This window comes from Musa acuminata, chromosome BXJ3-2, assembly GCF_036884655.1.
Source record: "Musa acuminata AAA Group cultivar baxijiao chromosome BXJ3-2, Cavendish_Baxijiao_AAA, whole genome shotgun sequence".
NCBI classification, from domain to species: Eukaryota; Viridiplantae; Streptophyta; class Magnoliopsida; order Zingiberales; family Musaceae; genus Musa; species Musa acuminata.
This window is the reverse complement of record NC_088350.1, coordinates 25,933,235-25,950,382: the sequence shown is the minus strand read 5'-3', so window position 1 is coordinate 25,950,382 and position 17,148 is coordinate 25,933,235. Positions and strand designations below refer to the sequence as shown.

Genomic DNA, 17,148 nt, shown 5'->3' with positions numbered 1-17,148 from the left:
TTATAAGTCTGTCGGCTCTCATTACCCTCATAGGTATCCTTTAAAGTTCACATGCTTCGAAATGATAAAATCATATGGGTACGCCCATCGCCCAAAACGATAATTCCTTGCGAGCTTACGGGCCATACCAATGATCGACCGACTAAATTGGTCTCTTATCAGATCGGCGTTAGAAGTCCATCAGATCTCTCTTACCCTCAAAGGTACCTTTTGGAGCTCACATGCTCCAAAAGAACAAAATAGTGTTGGTACGCCCATCGTCCAAAACGGACAATTCCCCGTGAGTCTACGGGCCGCACCAATGACCAACCGACCAAATAATCCCTTATCAGATTGGCGCTAAAAGAAGAGCCCAAGTCGTGCACCTCGACCGAGCAAACTTGAGTCGTGCACCTAACCCTTAGCTTCCCTATGAGGAGCACTGATAAGGTCATTTAATCTTACATTGGTTGAGGAGTTTGGGAACTAAGGGCTTATAAGTCCGTCGAGTCTTTCTTACCCTCGGAGGCGCCATTTAGAGCTCACATGCTCCGAAAGGATAAAACCATGCGGGTATACCCATCGCCCAAAGCGGACAATTCTTTGCGAGCCTACAGGTCGCATAAATAGCCGGCCGACCAAATTGTTCCTTATCAAATTAGCGCTAGAAGGAGGGCCCAAGGCCTGCATCTCGGCTGAGTAAATCCGCTCCCGAGCCATGCACCTTGGTTATGAGCCCTGACTCCCGTACGGAGAGCACTGATAAGACCATTTGTCCCCTACGAGCCGCACAAATGATCAACCAATCAAATGATCCGAAAGAAAGAAAGAAAGAGGGGGAATTTCGAACCAAAACCAAATCTATCGAGAGTTGCGGAAAAGAATTGCTATTAGAATTTTCCTTATTTAAGAAGTCTATTTAAACCCTTCGATGGTTGCATCGTATTATTTTTCGAGCGGAGAAGGTTGTTAGCTTAACTTGGGCCTGACGACCCGAGAAGGTCTGCGATTCAAGGTCACAATAACGTCTGATCGAGATCGAACGGTGGTGTGCTTCCATGCGATAAGAAGCCGACCATGGAAGAACCTTTTGACTCTTTCGGGCTTAACCTTCTTGACTTATTCTTGGCGGACATGTGGGTCCACATGTGAATTCCACTCCAGTCGAGTGGCGAAAGCCCATACCTTTAACAAGAGTCGATACCTAAAAACACCCAAACCGATGTTACCCGCCTAACCGGTTTTTTGGCTTGCCAGCCGGATCCCACGTACAGCCCTTCGCTTCTCCAATTAAAGAGCGGTATGAGATTGGGTAATCAATCTCCTCGTAGACAAAAAAATGCTGCCAGAAGAACCTTTGGTACGATGTGCCCTTGGCAGCGGGGTCACCGGCCAGCTAATGGGAGTTAGTGAAGTGGGACCCACGTTCAGAAAAAGAGTCCGGCCGACGCGAACTAAACGCAAGCGGGGCCCGCAACCCATGCCCGTGCATTGTTTCTCATCCGTTTGACTCGGTAAAATTCGTGTCGAGCCGTCCGTCTTTGACCTCAACTTCTATTATGAGTGGACGACTTTTTGTTTGAACGGCTACAGTACAAAGACATATATACCTTTAAACAAACCTTGAATTATCCGATAACCATGTTTGAACGGCCTCCACGGTCTGAGGTGGCGAAGGGCATTGTCGTCTTAAGAAATCCCCATGATGCTCGTGGATGACGCGTCGCCCACTTGCCTCTGATCCAGACTATTGAGTCCTGAGTAGGACAATCGGACGGTCCATATCGGCTAGTCTCGTGTGGTGGAGACGCGGTGAGCGGGTGCCGAGACGTGCCTGCGTCAAACCGCCACGAGCCTCTTGGCGCGAAGCGAATTCAGTGGTCCACGTACGCAACGAACCACCGTTTCACCAATTAAACGACGCCACGTAATCGAGTATTTTCCTATATTAGAAACCGCTCCCAACCGCAGGCAAACTCCACCGACCGCTCCTCCCAACGAATCGGAATCGAAGTCGAGCGATGGAGGTCTCCGGCGCCGTGCTCCGGCGAAACCCGGCCGTCTCCGTCTCCCCGTCTCTCCGAAATTCCGGCCGCCCTGCCCTCGCATGCTCGTCGACGGTGGGGTTTGGGAGGAGGGCGAGCGTTTCGGCTCGGCCGATGGGAGCTTCAGCTGAAAGCGGAGGCGGCGGAGCGGTGTTCGCCGACGTGGGACACCTCAACTACTACGCTTCCCCGGTGAGGAGCGGCGAGGGGAAGAGGAAGAAAAAAGAGCAGAAAAAGAGGGCGAAGCTGGTGAAGGGGCTATCGAGGGATCTGACCACGTTGTTCACGTTGGGGATCGGCGCCGATGCCGCCGAAGGGGTTGCCGGAGAAGTCAAGGGGAAGATGATCTCGGTGCGTGCTAAATGTTCCTTCTTTTGCCAATTTGTTTATCTGAATTAGCGCAATTGATATTAATGCAGGAATAAAAATTAATTTTGGCCCAAATTTCTGCATAATCATCATGTTCTTAATGCATTCTTATTCATCTGAATTCAAATGCTTGACATTCAATACAAATCGGCTTGTGGTTCAGGAAGCGGCAGAGATTTTGCTAGCAGAATTAGAACAGCTGAGAGCCCAACAGAAGGAGATGAAGAGAAAGCGGAAGGAAGAGAAGTCTACGATGAAGGCCGCAAGGGCTAAACAATGTGCAATGGCTGAATCCTCCTCGAGCTCTTCCTCGGAGTCGAGCGATAGCGAACGCGATGAGGTCGTCAAGATGAGAAATTTTGGAGCTGCTGCTGTCCAGGAACCCAGATTGGAAGACCTGGCAATTCCATCTGCAGAAGCTGAGTGCAGTCCACGACCTTCAACTTTGGAGCCTAAAGCACTGAAACCTTCTCAAGGATGCTGTGGTACCGGCAGTAGTGCATGTGTTGGTTGCTGTAATAGTAGTAGTACGAGCAGCAGCACATCAGGAGTCAGGAAACCGATGAACAAGATTGAGGTTTGCATGGGAGGCAAGTGCAGGAGGTCTGGTGCGGCAGAGCTGATGGAGGAATTCGAGAAGATGATCGGCGTCGAAGGGGCCGTGGTTGGCTGCAAGTGCATGGGCAAGTGTAGAGATGGACCAAACGTTCGAGTCTTGGATCGCAGCAATGGCAATGGCCAGGAAGCAGTCAGTGTTCCCAAGAATCCCTTGTGTATTGGTGTCGGATTACAAGATGTTGGCACGATTGTGGCCAATTTCTTTGGGCAGGAGAGTTTAGGGCTTGTGGCAGCATAGGGATCAACCAATTTGTATATAAATGTCTTCGTTCGTTTCTGCTCCCATTGTTTTAGTAAAGCTTTCTTAAGTTTGTGTCACTTGGCATACAGAGCATGATTCTGATATAATGTCAATATTTTTAGAATGGAACCAAGTAATCACAGACTTGAAGGCTTAAAGATTCAATGGAAGTGATGTTTGATGGGTTTTCTATCACCTGGTTGTTCACCGGCAAATGTTGCTTGTTAATATTGGTGGGAGAAAAGGATTTGGGTCATCCCGGCGTGTGAGTGGATAAGAGCTCAAGATAGGGCAACCTCCAACGCCACGTATAAAAACATGTCATCAATATAATATCAGGGATTTGGGTCATCCCGGCGTGGAGTGGATAAGAGCTCAAGATAGGGCAACCTCCAACGCCACGTATAAAAACATGTCATCAATATAATATTAGGGGGTTTTACTTCTTTCCACAATTATCATTAATTTGGGTGTCTAAGTTATTAGGTTGAGAAATCTCTCTCGATCTTCGTACAGAAAACACTTCGATAACTTAATATTTCTATCTCGGATGTATCTTAAAAAATCCTACACATATGGGTCCGGACAACATTAGATTGACCAATTCGTCAACGATTTTTTTTCCTAACATTTTTTATACTAGAAGGAGGCACGATGTTGTAGGAAAATTCGCATATCAACCCTCTTAATGAGTGCTCGAGTGAGGAGGCTTTGTCTCTGACCCATAGTACTTTCACTCGAGGGAGAAGTAGTCACCCTTTTTCTGCATGTGGATGTATCTACCTCGGCGCAAACGTCAATGCGATACTAGCGTCTATTTAATGACAAGCCTCTTGTCCCTAAGAGCTACCTCGAGTCACCTACTCATCCTTACTGAAGTGTTCTTGAACCTCACCCAATATGTGCATACGCTAATGGGCATGATGTGAATTATCGCTTTGTTCTTGCCCCACATAGCTTAGCAGGCAATGTCATAATCTCAGCCACAGTCAATAACTCAATTGCCACTAGCACCAATGCCAATCAAGGTCCCCCCACTCAACATAGTACCAACATCTCAAGAACGCCCGAGACTCGTTGAACCATCAGCCAATGGAGCACCTCGCTCTCTAATCGTGGATTTTAACGAATCATTGCACCACCACTCTGCTCCACCTAAGTTCAAGACCCAATTGGTAGATTCGACAAATTATTCCATAAGGATCCAACTATGACAAATAGATTGACGTTTGTAAAAGATGCAATGAGAGTTCCAACAATTCAAAGGGGAATGGTTGGTCGACCCCACCTCGAGTCGATCGTCATTCACCCAGAGCATCCAAAATGAGTTGATCTCGACAAACTTTCACCTCCCATTATTGGAAGCCTTTGATGATAGTACTGTTCTAATGGAGCACATTATTGCTTTTCATGCCCAAATCTCATTATACTACACTTTGAACATCCTAATGTATTATGCCTTCCCGACCACGTTAAAAGGCTTGGCATGAGAATGATATGCTCATTTGAAGCCACTCTCCATCAGTTCTTTTACTCAGCTCGCAAGAGAGTTCGAGCTTCACTTCCTCATGAATATGTGCCCGAGACCATCAGCATCAATACTTCTCGAACTTAAGCAAGGGGAGGAGAAAATACTCTCAAACTTTGTACTTGATTCATGAACAAAATCCGAAGGGTGGAAGATGCTCATTCGCCTTGGGTGTAATATATATCTCTCTTTGTTCCCATCATAAAATAGATGAGATAAATCAAAACATAAATTTATGTTCAATAATGAAATCCTTATCTTGTTCATCCTTCGTATGCATAACAAATCTCAGGTTTCACAGGTTAAATGCATTTTAAAGGGACAAATTTTAGGGGATGGTGTGGAACAGTTGTGGAGAACCTTTAGGAAAAAACATACATGGAAGGAAGGTTTTTTATTTGGGAGAGTTCAGAAAAAAAAAAAGGATTTTTTTTTATTTTATTTTTTCCTTATAAAAGTAACTCAAATAAAATAAAATTATCTAATCTGCAAGAACAAAATGTTTGTTATACTTAAAGTAAAGAATCTGCTCGTGTGAAACATAAAATCCATAAATGATTGTTTACATGTCTCATAGACCAAATCTAGGAGCAAATTTACTCTCCTGACCAAATCTCATAACACCTTAAGTGGTGATACTTTCTAAAGGATATGGTTCCCAATTTTAAATTCATCTCATAACACCTTAAGTGGTTATATTTTCTAAAGGATATGGTTCCCAATTTTAAACTCTAAGTCTCTTTTCCTTTAGTTAGCATACTTTCTTTATCTATTCTGAGTCGATAATAGTTTTTGACATATCTCTTTTAGATTTCAACATCTTTTTGAATCGATTGTTGCTTTTCAGATTGTCCATTTGTTTGAAGATAAAAAATCATACTAAATTTTAATTGAGTCTCCAAAGTGTTTTTTTGTGAACTTCTTTAAAAACTCAATATGAACCTTAGATTCCTATCAGATACAATGCTTATCAGAACCCCATGCAATTGAATAATCTATCTAACATACTACTATGCTAATTTCATAAAAAAAAAATCAAAAAAAAATTAAAAGAAAATTTTAAAAATTTTAAATTAGTTTATGCATCCCTTAATAATAAAAAATTGATATTTATATACTACTAAAAGTTAAAGAGTCAAATAAACCTCTATGACAATCTTTTCGAGCCTGTCCACTTGGATCAGCTCATTCGTTTCTTCATTCATTCGAGAATATATTTCTTCATGCTTAATTGAGACAATTGCCTTGGTGACAATATACTAATTGACCATCTAGAGTGTCTCAAGTATTATCATCGATAGTCTCTCTACCGATGTCAGAAAAGACAAGAGAGCCTGAGTCCCATTATAAAAGCTTATATTATGAGTGATCTTTTGAAGGGGAGGAATGTAATCCCTAAACAAATTGAATTCAGAATAAATCCGAATTTAAATAGGAAAGAAATATATATAATAAATTAAAAGAGGGGGTTTGAATCATAATCAAAGTCTATTAAAAAGAAACTACTTTAAATTAAATAATTAATTATTAACTTCGAATATATTTTTATTGGATTCATAACCCTAGTAAGACTCTTTTCCTTTCACTATATAAGGACCAATAGATCCCTCCCTCCTTTTCACAATGGAGCATGGCCCTAATATAAGTGGAGAGGCATGAGAGGATTGTTGTAGAGGTAAGTTGTGTGACTCTTTGGCTTTTAGTAGTATGTAAATTTTATATTTTTGTTATTAAGGGATGCGTAAATCGATTCATAATTTTTAGAATTTTTTTTATGAATTTTAAATTTTTATAATATTTGATTCGTTCACATGGAAATCATGTTTAATCGTAGTTAGAAATTTTGGTTCTAATAATTAGATAATTTTATTTTCATCTCCATACTTCATGAAATATTTTCTAATTAGACCTAACCAAAATCAAATTAGAGATGATTTCAAATCAGTCAATGAGGATTTTATATTGGTTCAATTAGGTTTTGGTTAGATTAAGTATGGTTCGGATCAATTGGATTGATTCAAGTAAAGTTTAGGTCAATTAAGGATTAATTAGAGTATGATTCTAAATACTAATATTATATAATAATTTTTGGATTGATGATAATTTCTTGAGAGCCAATGAGAAATATTACTCCATCTACTGTGAATACGATATGAGAAATATTATTCATTTACTAGAGAGAATTCATCATAAGGGATAAAACATATTCATTCATCGTTGGGAAAAATCGTGACACTTTGGTTGGTTTCATCGACTTTGATTATGCTGCAGATCTTGATAAACGAAAATCTTTGACAGGTTATGTTTTTTTTTGCGTTGACGATTGTGCAGTTAGTTGGAAAGCTTCCTTACAACTTGTTGTGGCTTTATGTACTACAGAAACAGAATATATGACAGTGACAAAGGCGATCAAAGAAGTTTTATGGTTAAGAGGTTTGTTCGGCGAATTATGTCTGCATCAAAGTGTTACTATAATTTACTGTGATAGTCAAAATGTTATTCATTTGACTAAAGACCAGATGTATCATGAGAGGACGAAACACATCGATGTGAAATTTCATTTTATTCGGGATACTACTGTTGAGGGAAAGGTTCTTGTTCAGAAAATCCATACGAAGGATAATCCAACTGATATGCTTACGAAGCCTCTTTTGATTTACAAGTTCAAGCAACCCTTGGACTTGGTTGGTGTTCATTATTGGTGATTACCCGTTAAAGCTTTTGTGGAAAAGGTGGAGCAAGTTTTATTAATTGTTAATGTTGGGATATGCCAAGGTGGAGATTTATTAGTTTGGCAAGTCCCACATAGTCCCACATCAGGAAAATCAAGCTTTTTATCTCCTATTGTAACTATAAATAAAGGTCTGGGCTTTGAAGTCAGATGTACCATAAGAAAAACTTAATTATTTATTTTGAGTTTAATTTTTATTAAATTCATACTTAGTTAAAATAATTTGGGTTTATAGTTTGGATTTTTCTTATTTAGTAGTTTTAGGTGTTTTATGGTCTAAAAATATTTTTCTAAGGTATTTGAAAATTTTATGCGCCGGTGTCATGGACGACGATGGCACGTCTTCTTCTGCAGCTTCAATGCCACATTGAACCCCAAAACACCCAGAGACATCTAATGTCACTGCCATCCATGGCTCTTCTTCCGTAGTCATATTGAACCCAAGAACACTCAGGGACATCAATTGCCGGGTGGCAGGTCCCGCCCTCCATGGCTCCGGTGTTTCTTGGGTATCTTGCACAGATGGGACCTTGGCTGGGAGGCTGTCGCCGCCACTCTTGTCCTCCCCTTGTGTGGATTCGGCACAGGATTATCTCCTCGGTCTCGGAGGAGCAGATCATCTCGAAAAAGTTGGGGTGCAGGCGGTACTCGTCCAGTATCCACTTCAGACCGAGGCTGCTATTCTTCTTTCTCGGATCACCGCTGTCCTTGAGGAGCCTCCGCCCGCCCTCCTATCTTAATGCGGTATGTCACGGGGTTTGCCGTTGGTGAGCTAGGTTCCACCGCGCGTCTTCAGCTTCAACCTGTTGTCCTTGGCTTTGGAGTTGGGCATGCGGACGAAGCAGGACACACCCGTGGAAAGATAGCTGGAGCGGACCATCAATTCGTAGGGAGCTTTCTTGTACACCTCTATCTCAGGAATTGTAAATAGGAATCGATCAAAGATTATGTTTTATTTATATTTATTATATTCATTTTTGTTCGCTTAGTATCATTTTATAGTTGATCAACTATTGTTTATACACCAAAATCATGGATGTCTTCATCTAGACAGCAGAATATATGGAAATGATGAACCTCTTCAGAAGCTGTTCGTGGCTGTAAGAAATGAACTCAATCTTGACCTTAAGAACATCGATACAGAGCAAGCAAAATGTTGGAAGCCACATCCTTCCCTCGTTAAGGTAATTATTACATAATTACGCCTAAGATGGCCCCGTTGAACTGGATTCGGATCTCCTCGTTCTCGTACAAGTTGGGACGGAGACGGCACTCGTGCACTATCCATTTCATACTGAGGCTCCTATCCTTCTTGTTCTTCTTTCTCGGGTCACCATTGTCCTTCAAGAACCCGAGACTCAGTCCATGTGATCGCCGTCGTTACGTCCATCTGAAGCTGATCATCAGTTCCCAGGGCGCTTTCTTACGTCCAGCTCGGGAATGCTAAAGCCCGAGGGGATTCCCAGTGGCGGATTACAGATCTTGTTGAGCAGGAAATGGCCGATCGACGCCTCGTTCGTCGGGGAAGGACAACGGTGACCCGAGAAAGAAGAACAAGAAGGCAGGAGCCTCAGTATGAAATGGATAGTGCACGAGTGCCTTCTCCATCCCAACTTGTACGAGACCGAGGAGATCATCTTGTGGCGAATCCAGTACAACGGGAGGGGACCCGCAGACGACGACGACGACGTCCTCGCAGCGAAGGCCCCGCTTGTGTGTGGCAGATACCATGGATGGCGGAACGTACCACCCAGCGCATGGAAATTGACGTGCCTGGGCGTTCTTGTGTTCGATATGGCACCGGAGCTATAGAAGAGAGCCATGGACGGCAGCACCGGCGACCACGTATGATGTAAGAAGCGTGGACTTGGGATGAGATACTTGCACCTACTTTGGACCATGACTTGATCTAATCCAACAGGAAGGAAATTGGATCTAACTCATGTTCATTGTAGTTGAATTGGATTCGGATTAAGGATTCGTTATTAAAAAGATATAAGTTTATTTAACTCGAGCAAAATATTGCTGTCAGAGCAGAAAACCAAATGAATAATATGATATCGCGAGACATTATGGTACACTTTTGTAAAGCAATTATTTGACACATTATTAAAATTCAAGTAAATCCTATATGAAGTCTGCGTTACAGAAAAAATGATAAATTTATAAATAAATATTGTATAATAACTTATTCCTAAACAAAGGGTCAACGGCCCCTATAATCAACACCCTCCTCCCTCCCCCAATTCATGCTTTCACATTACTTCAAAGCATTCAGAGACTTTGGCCGTTCATTAGTTCCATCACCATTGCCAATGTTGGTAGAATAAACTTCCTCCTCTAGTGAAGGTTGGTCATTCATTGAAGTGATTGGATCCTTTGAGACAAGTCCCTCGTGTAGTGCGATCTCACAATCCACGTGGAGATTCTTTGACTTCAACTCTCGAATCTCTATTTGACCTTCAACATTCCGATTGAATTTAAGTTAATCACTCTTTAGTCAAGTGATCGATCCTATACGTCAAATCATTATTTTTGTATTTTTCACATTTTTCCAAATAAAAAAAGCACTGGTTCAGGATTACAGCAATGATACGGTCTTTCTTCTGGCATTGCACAGTGTAGTGTTACACGTCATGTAAAAGTATAGACTGCGAGTAAATTCTAATGCATTCGTGTGATCTCTAGACAAGTAAACATGTAGCAAATTGGCCACAAAATGAAGCCATTGAACTAACTCGATTCCTAAACTTATACTGTTACAATATGAATAGATATAGTTAGGGAAGTATATCCACGGATCTAAAAGATAAAGGCCCAAGAACACATGACCCGAATCCGCTCGGTCCATAGGATCATCATGTTGGCATGTGGTGTCTTTTCTGGCCCCGGCTTGCGTTGAGATTAGTGCAGAAGAGGGAATCGCGACAGATTCCAGCGAAGCATCCCGCTAAACGCGCCTGCGGCCGCGTGTTTGTACTAGACGTTGGTTAAGCCGAGGAATAAAAAGATTCCACATGGCAAGCGCCGTCGGGAATCTTTTATTGTACAGATGGCCGAAGAACACTGGACCAGGCGAACAACGACGACGACGCCGCCGCTAGATCGGGTCCCACCAGGCTGTCACGACAGCGAGGCGGCGGGGACCCCAAAAGGGAGCGCAGACAAGAGAATCGTTATCGTTTTTGTATTTGGCGAACCCGGAAAAAACGCCTAGAAATTTTCAGCGCCAACTGCCAAAAATTTAAACAGAACATTCTTAATTATATAAAAATATCATTTTACTTTTATCTTTGCTTCTATCATCATGCATCTTGTGAGACTCGTCCCTACCTCCACGGCTCTTGTTAACTTTAATTGGACTCATCTTGTTAACTTTAATTGGACTCACCTCTTTGCATCTCACTCTCGTAGTTCTCACTTGCGACAAAAGCGATAAATATAGTTGCCCAAACTCATGTCTCTTTGTTTTATCATATTTGTCTTTGCGTGCCTTGCCCTCGTCGTCCTTGCTCGTGATATATGTGACCAATGACGAAGGCGCAGGCGAAGGAGCTACGAGCGAGGAAGGACGAGACATGAGGACCAACATCACCTTCGTCAATGTGTCACAGACTTAGCTAGAATTATCCAAGTCATAAGGCACCCTTATGGCAAAGACGCGAACTTAACTTGAGTTGCCTAAGTTGCGACGCACCCTTGCGCCAACTTCGAAGACTTAGTTGTGATTGCCTAAGTCATGATACACCTTTGCGATATATACATTCGCAAAGGTTCAGCCTAGTTGCAACCTTGTATAGGTCCCGAAGAACCTATAAAACATAAAGTTGATCAAATTGAAAACGAGCGACGGACAAGTCCTAACGTCTCGCGAAGAGGGAAGCTTTACAAGCAATTCAACAAGCACAATGAGTGCACAAGAGAAAAGAGAGAAACGAGGAAAACAAGGACTTTGGAAGGTTGAACGAACAGTTGTTCACCGGGTGCGGGGCGCGAAGGCAAGTTCCCATCAAGTCAACGTGTGAACTTATGAAGATTTTTCAACGTCCAAGAATATATCGAAGCCCCATCCAGCCCTATGCCACCTAGAGGGTTCCAGGGTGCTGAGATGGCTAATGTTTTGGGCACTGCAGCGAGCTATAGAAAACAGCCCGCGACATGTGAAAATAGAGCCATTTTGGGACTTTTTGCCTGGCGTGGTGAGCGATCGCACTGTAGCACTGCAACCTATTCGAACATGTATTTTTATAACCAAAACACACAAAACCAAGATAAAACAAATTGCCATGTCTCTGTTCAAGTATGCAAAAGCGACAAACGGTTTGTTGAACGAAGTTTTTACGAGTGCGCGACAACCGTTCGTGACACTTGATTGCCTCCGTCGTCACCTTTGTGAAGGATATTGCAGGTGAAGACGAGGGCAAACAGATGATGGGCAATGATGCTAGACTAAAACGGTGGTCGATAAAGGTATTCTCATTATTTAAAAAAGATATTTTACGAGAATTTTTGAAAGTTAGGACGCTAATTAAAAAAATTTTAAAAATATTTTTTTTTTCAAAAATTAATCATTTTCCATTTATCCTTATAAATTTAAGTCCAAGGTGCCTATTTCTACAAAACACAAATATCTGTAAATTCTTATATTAATTAACTGTCATTTGATTACTAATCAATTCTTTAATCGGATGAGATATCTTCTAAGAACTGACAAAATTTCAAGAGATTTATATTTTATATAATTTTTAACCTGAAATTACTATTATTAGCCTAGTGAAAAGGAATTAATCTTAATATTTTAGATGGATATATGGATGTGTTTTAACATTTGAATACTAAACACTATTTCCACACTTAAATCCCAAAAAATCACCATGTCCTCCTGAACTACCGTGCTCGTGGCTTCCGTTGGGTCCCTCATCTCCTCACTAGGGACCACCGCCTTTACTAACGGCCCCGAGTGCCCTTTTCCTAACGTACTCCCCTCACGTGTGTTTTGCATCCACAGAACGGTGTCCACGTGAGCTCATTTATCCTACCTTCTTTGAAAAGTAATAATAACAACAACAATCAATTTGAACTACACACATACAAAGGTTGCAGCTCAAGTGGTTGATGCAATCTAGCGACCTACCCAGTGCTGCGAAGATGATCCTACGGGCGGTCAATCGATGAGGTGGGAGGTTATGTCACTTTGATGCGTAATATACAGTTGGAGAATGATTGATCAGATGCATGTCATGGCGGAGTTTTAATTACGAAAAAGAGGATGTAGTTCTCAAGTCATTTTCCCAAACTTCTTTTAATTAAATTATTAGATATATTGATGCATGCATTTTTCATGGCTTGCATGGACGTCGACGACCGTAGTCTAGAAGGTGAGCAGTGGGCGTGGATGTGTCCAAGAGAAATCGACACGTACCATGGCATGAGATCGCAATTACGTTGGTTACTGAGACGTGCATGTTACCTTGAAAAGGACGAGGACGTGATTGATGGTCGCCTCTAGTCGAGTGGCCTTCTGCCACACACTGTCACAATCACATAGATTAAACTCCTAGTGTGTTCTCAGACGATGGATGTCAATCTTTAGATCTACAAATCGGATTTCAAGTAACGCTAAATATTCCCTTCAATCTATAGAGGATAGCTTTCGTTTACAGTTCTTCTTCGAAGAGTGATCGGAATAAGGTACTGCTCAAGGGTGGCGTAAACTGAAAGGAACCGATCAAAGAGACTGAGACTGCTGCAATCATATATGGATGCCCTTCCCACGTAATCCGCCGGCATTGTTGGGTGCAGTGTACTTTATTCTGAAGGGAACATTACCTTAAAAAAGTGGGGGAAGGACCAATTCATTTCCTTTGACAACCCAACAAGACACTGCAGTAGGTCACTCCTCATCTCCAGTCCCCCCTTCCTGAAGCCAGGCATAGACAGAAGGAGCACATTCCACGCCCAATAATTAAGTTCCATCCCCATCTCTATCCTCCATTTATTTTGCTTAGGAGATAAGTCCTAGAGGATGCCACGGACATTTGTGGTGGAGGTAGATAAATGGAGGACTCAGTCGGTCATGGCCATGGCTGTGGTTGTGTACAGACATGTGCTTGGTAGGGTAGTGCAGGCATTGAAGGTCAGCTTGTCCCAAGAAAATGAGGACCATCTGTGGGTCAAATCCACTGCATCATCAGCCAAATTAGCCACCACATCAGTTCAGCAAATCAACAACGTCTTCTTCTTCCATTCCTTTTCTTCCTTGCCTGTGAGTGAGAACTTCTGCAGGACCAGCTTCTGGTAGTAATCCAACTATGGGAGAGAAGAGTCGACAAGCAGTATAGAAATATATAGGGATGCTGTCACAAAGTCAAGAGTGTTCTTATCCACCGTCTTCTTCTTGCATAGGTATGATCTGTAGCTCAAGCCAGTATAGGACCTGACAAGTGATCCAAAGATGATTTCTTAGATTATCTCCAAATGGTTTGTGTTTATGTTCTAAATGATAATCTTTCATTATAAATGGAGAGTATTTGGCATTAACTTTGCTAGGTTGGCTTGTAATTGCACAACAATACATGATTCATGTACAGCTGAACATTAGGGGGGGGTCCATAATAGTGGTTGGAAACAGGATGGATACAGTGTGATGATAGCCATAGAATGGAAGCAATGGCTTCCATCAATTGCAAGGGTGGTCCAATGTGACAACCACCACAAATATTAATCTGGTCCACATCATGAAATATCATCGAAGCAGCATTGGCATGTTTCGGTCTCTTTGTTTGACTGAGAATACATTGCAGAGTGTCATACGGAATGGTTCAATGTGTTGCAATGATTGGTAGCAAACAAAACCAAGTTGTAAATATGTTAATCCGAAAAAATCTATTTTCCAAGAAAAAAATCTCTCTAATGACCATATTTTTCAGTTATCCCTGTAAAAGAAATAGGAAATAATTTTAGTTGTTTTTAAATAAGGTTCATAGAGAATGAACTCTTGTTGAGAACATTCTTCAATTGTGATCTTTCTCACCAAGCAAAGCCACATACATGATTCAATACCTGTCATATGATCGACGATTATGATTCATTTACAATTCTTAATTTGATATGCTATGTAACATACAAATGTAATCTAATATTTAATTTTGTGCTTAGATATGTTCATACTTTTTTGATATAATTTTAGATGTTAATAAATATTCTATATTTCATAAAATATTTCGCACTTATCGCCACCGACTGAATTGTTCCACACTTTTATGACAAAAAAATTCAATGAAAATTCTTATGACCAGATTCAAATTAAGCAAACTTTTATCTGCATAATGTAATGCATAATTTCCCCACTGTGGTACTTGCATGAAAATTAATCACACTTTCATGCACCATATAAGCTTTACTGCATGAAAATGATGCAGATTTTTTTGCAATCCAAGTTAATATCGTTCTGTGAAACTAACACTAGTACTAAAGATCAGTATGACTGCCCTCAGTGTGAGCAGATGTTAACATCAACCTATACATTGCCAGTAGATCACTATTCACAATGCATTCAGAGATGAAGTTGCCCGGAGAGAACGAGTAGTGGTAAAAGGAAGATGCTGTGTGTTCTGAACTGACATAGATGTTGCGTTCTTTCTGTTCGGCGATGGGGATTTCGGCAGTGACCATGAGTCCAGGGATGTTCCCACAAACCAGAACCTCTCTGCACCCTCTGGCACAAAGATCTTGTGGAGATCGAACAGGGAATTCTATTTACTGGCCCTTTTGGGACAGAACAAAGTCAATACTGCAGTTTTGGCAAACAGGACTCATGGACGTTGATCTTTTACAGATGGAAGGAAACCTCATGCTCAAAGAGACGGTGTTGTCTTCCTACTTGTACTGCAGTGATCAGCATCGGAATATTTTAAGCTTCTTCGCTGGAAATATCAGACTCATGTCAGCCCCACCATGGCCACACCAAACATTGGTTCTGAGAAGAAGATAAGACGTGAGCATTTCAGACAATTCAACCCTCTTCTTGCCAACATTTAAACGAAGGAGAAGAAAAGGAAAGGAGAGGAGAGGAGAGGAAAGAGAAGAAGGCAACCTCGACTCAAATCCAACCACTTGACTGTGACTCGCCCTTCCTCTTCTTTTTTAGCTTGGCCCTTCACTTGATTCCGACGCCTCCTTCGGTGTTGCCGACACTTCCGCTGGCAGGTCTTTGTTCCTGGTAGGAATGGGGAGGCAATCGTGCTGCTACAAGCAGAAGCTGAGGAAAGGCCTGTGGTCTCCTGAGGAAGATGAGAAGCTGATCAGGCATATAACCAAGTATGGCCATGGATGCTGGAGCTCAGTTCCTAAACAAGCAGGTAATGCATATACGCATTGCCAATTCAACCAAAATATGTCCTCTCCGCTGCCTCTTGTACTCATATGCGCAATCGTTTCAGGTCTTGAGAGGTGCGGAAAGAGCTGCAGGTTGAGGTGGATAAACTACCTGAGGCCTGATCTCAAGAGAGGGACGTTCTCAAAGCAGGAGGAGAGTCTCATAATTGAACTCCATGCAGTGCTCGGGAACAGGTAGAAGAACCCCCTGCAGATGGTCTTCTCTTTCTTGTTTCTGACTCCACAACCTCTGCAGATGGTCACAGATTGCATCACGTTTGCCAGGAAGGACCGACAACGAGATCAAGAACTTCTGGAACTCCTGCGTCAAGAAGAAGCTCAGGCAGAGTGGCATCGACCCCAACACTCACAAGCCGCTCGCAGAGTTGGAAGACAAGACCTCTAACTCCGGTGATCTCAAAGCCCCCGCCACAACCTTGGAGAAAACCAAGCATTCGGTACACAAGCCGGCATCATCATCATCATCATCAGGCGAGAGCAGAACATGGAAGAATTCGGTGACGCCGACCAAAGGCTTCTTCCACGACCATGAGAGCTCATCGGTCTGCCACTTATCCCCTCTTCCACAGTCAGGCTTTGCCCCTGACTGCGCTCCTCTCTTCGAAATGAACCAGGAGTTAAATTGCAGCACGATATCCACAGTTCTGCTATCGGTTCCCAGCGGAAACATCTCAGCTTTGATGAGCCTGAAACCAAATATCGATCTTTTCCGTGATGAAATTGATGCTATTCAGTGCAGCAGTGATGTTTATTTGAGTAACAGTCGCCGGAGCAGCATGAACACTGGTAGCGTAATCGAGTTGCAAAGCAGCACCTCCTTCGACGGTGGCATCCTCCCTTTCTCGGAGCTGACGCCAGAAAAGAACGCCCACGTCCAGCTCGAACGGGAACACGAGGACCTCAAATGGTCAGAGTACCTTCAAGGAACCATTACAGCATCGGCAACAATCCAAAGCCAAAGTCATCCTCTGCAATATGACATCAAGACCGAAAGCCAATCTGTACTCGTTGGTCTGGGCACTTGGCAGCAGAATCAGCAAGGACAGCAGCAGTTGCAGTCCTCAAACATCTACGGTAAGGATTTCCATATGGTATCTGTAGGTTTCGGACAGGTTTAAATCGAGTCAAGAAAGGTAGAGATAGCGACTCTCTTCCAACTCTTAGAGCTCCTCTGTGTAATGGGTGTATAGACATGATGTTCAAGAGTGATAAGCCAAAGCTTGTTCTGGTTGAAGTTCCA

At 42.4% G+C, this 17,148-nt stretch overlaps 2 protein-coding genes across 2 annotated transcripts; both read left to right on the top strand.

The window, feature by feature from the left end:
* The first annotated feature begins 1,958 nt into the window (after positions 1 to 1,958).
* On the top strand, positions 1,959 to 3,329 carry LOC135630708 (diacylglycerol O-acyltransferase 3-like). Its single transcript, XM_065137857.1, has 2 exons — positions 1,959 to 2,375; positions 2,557 to 3,329. Exons 1-2 carry the CDS (start codon positions 2,001 to 2,003, stop codon positions 3,247 to 3,249), a joined length of 1,068 nt encoding a protein of 355 aa, XP_064993929.1. The 5' UTR covers positions 1,959 to 2,000; the 3' UTR covers positions 3,250 to 3,329.
* A 12,228-nt stretch (positions 3,330 to 15,557) lies between these two features.
* LOC135630702 (transcription factor MYB61-like) lies at positions 15,558 to 17,148 on the top strand. Its single transcript, XM_065137836.1, has 3 exons — positions 15,558 to 15,871; positions 15,953 to 16,082; positions 16,144 to 17,148. Exons 1-3 carry the CDS (start codon positions 15,739 to 15,741, stop codon positions 17,024 to 17,026), a joined length of 1,146 nt encoding a protein of 381 aa, XP_064993908.1. The 5' UTR covers positions 15,558 to 15,738; the 3' UTR covers positions 17,027 to 17,148.

Excerpts from the sequence above, each read along its gene's own strand:
- LOC135630702 (XM_065137836.1), top strand. The coding sequence starts at position 15,739 with ATGGGGAGGCAATCGTGCTGCTACAAGCAGAAGCTGAGGAAAGGCCTG. Across the intron at positions 15,872-15,952 it reads CTCAGTTCCTAAACAAGCAG|GTCTTGAGAGGTGCGGAAAG; the intron begins GTAATGCATATA and ends CAATCGTTTCAG. Across the intron at positions 16,083-16,143 it reads CATGCAGTGCTCGGGAACAG|ATGGTCACAGATTGCATCAC; the intron begins GTAGAAGAACCC and ends CAACCTCTGCAG.
- LOC135630708 (XM_065137857.1), top strand. The coding sequence starts at position 2,001 with ATGGAGGTCTCCGGCGCCGTGCTCCGGCGAAACCCGGCCGTCTCCGTC. Across the intron at positions 2,376-2,556 it reads TCAAGGGGAAGATGATCTCG|GAAGCGGCAGAGATTTTGCT; the intron begins GTGCGTGCTAAA and ends CTTGTGGTTCAG.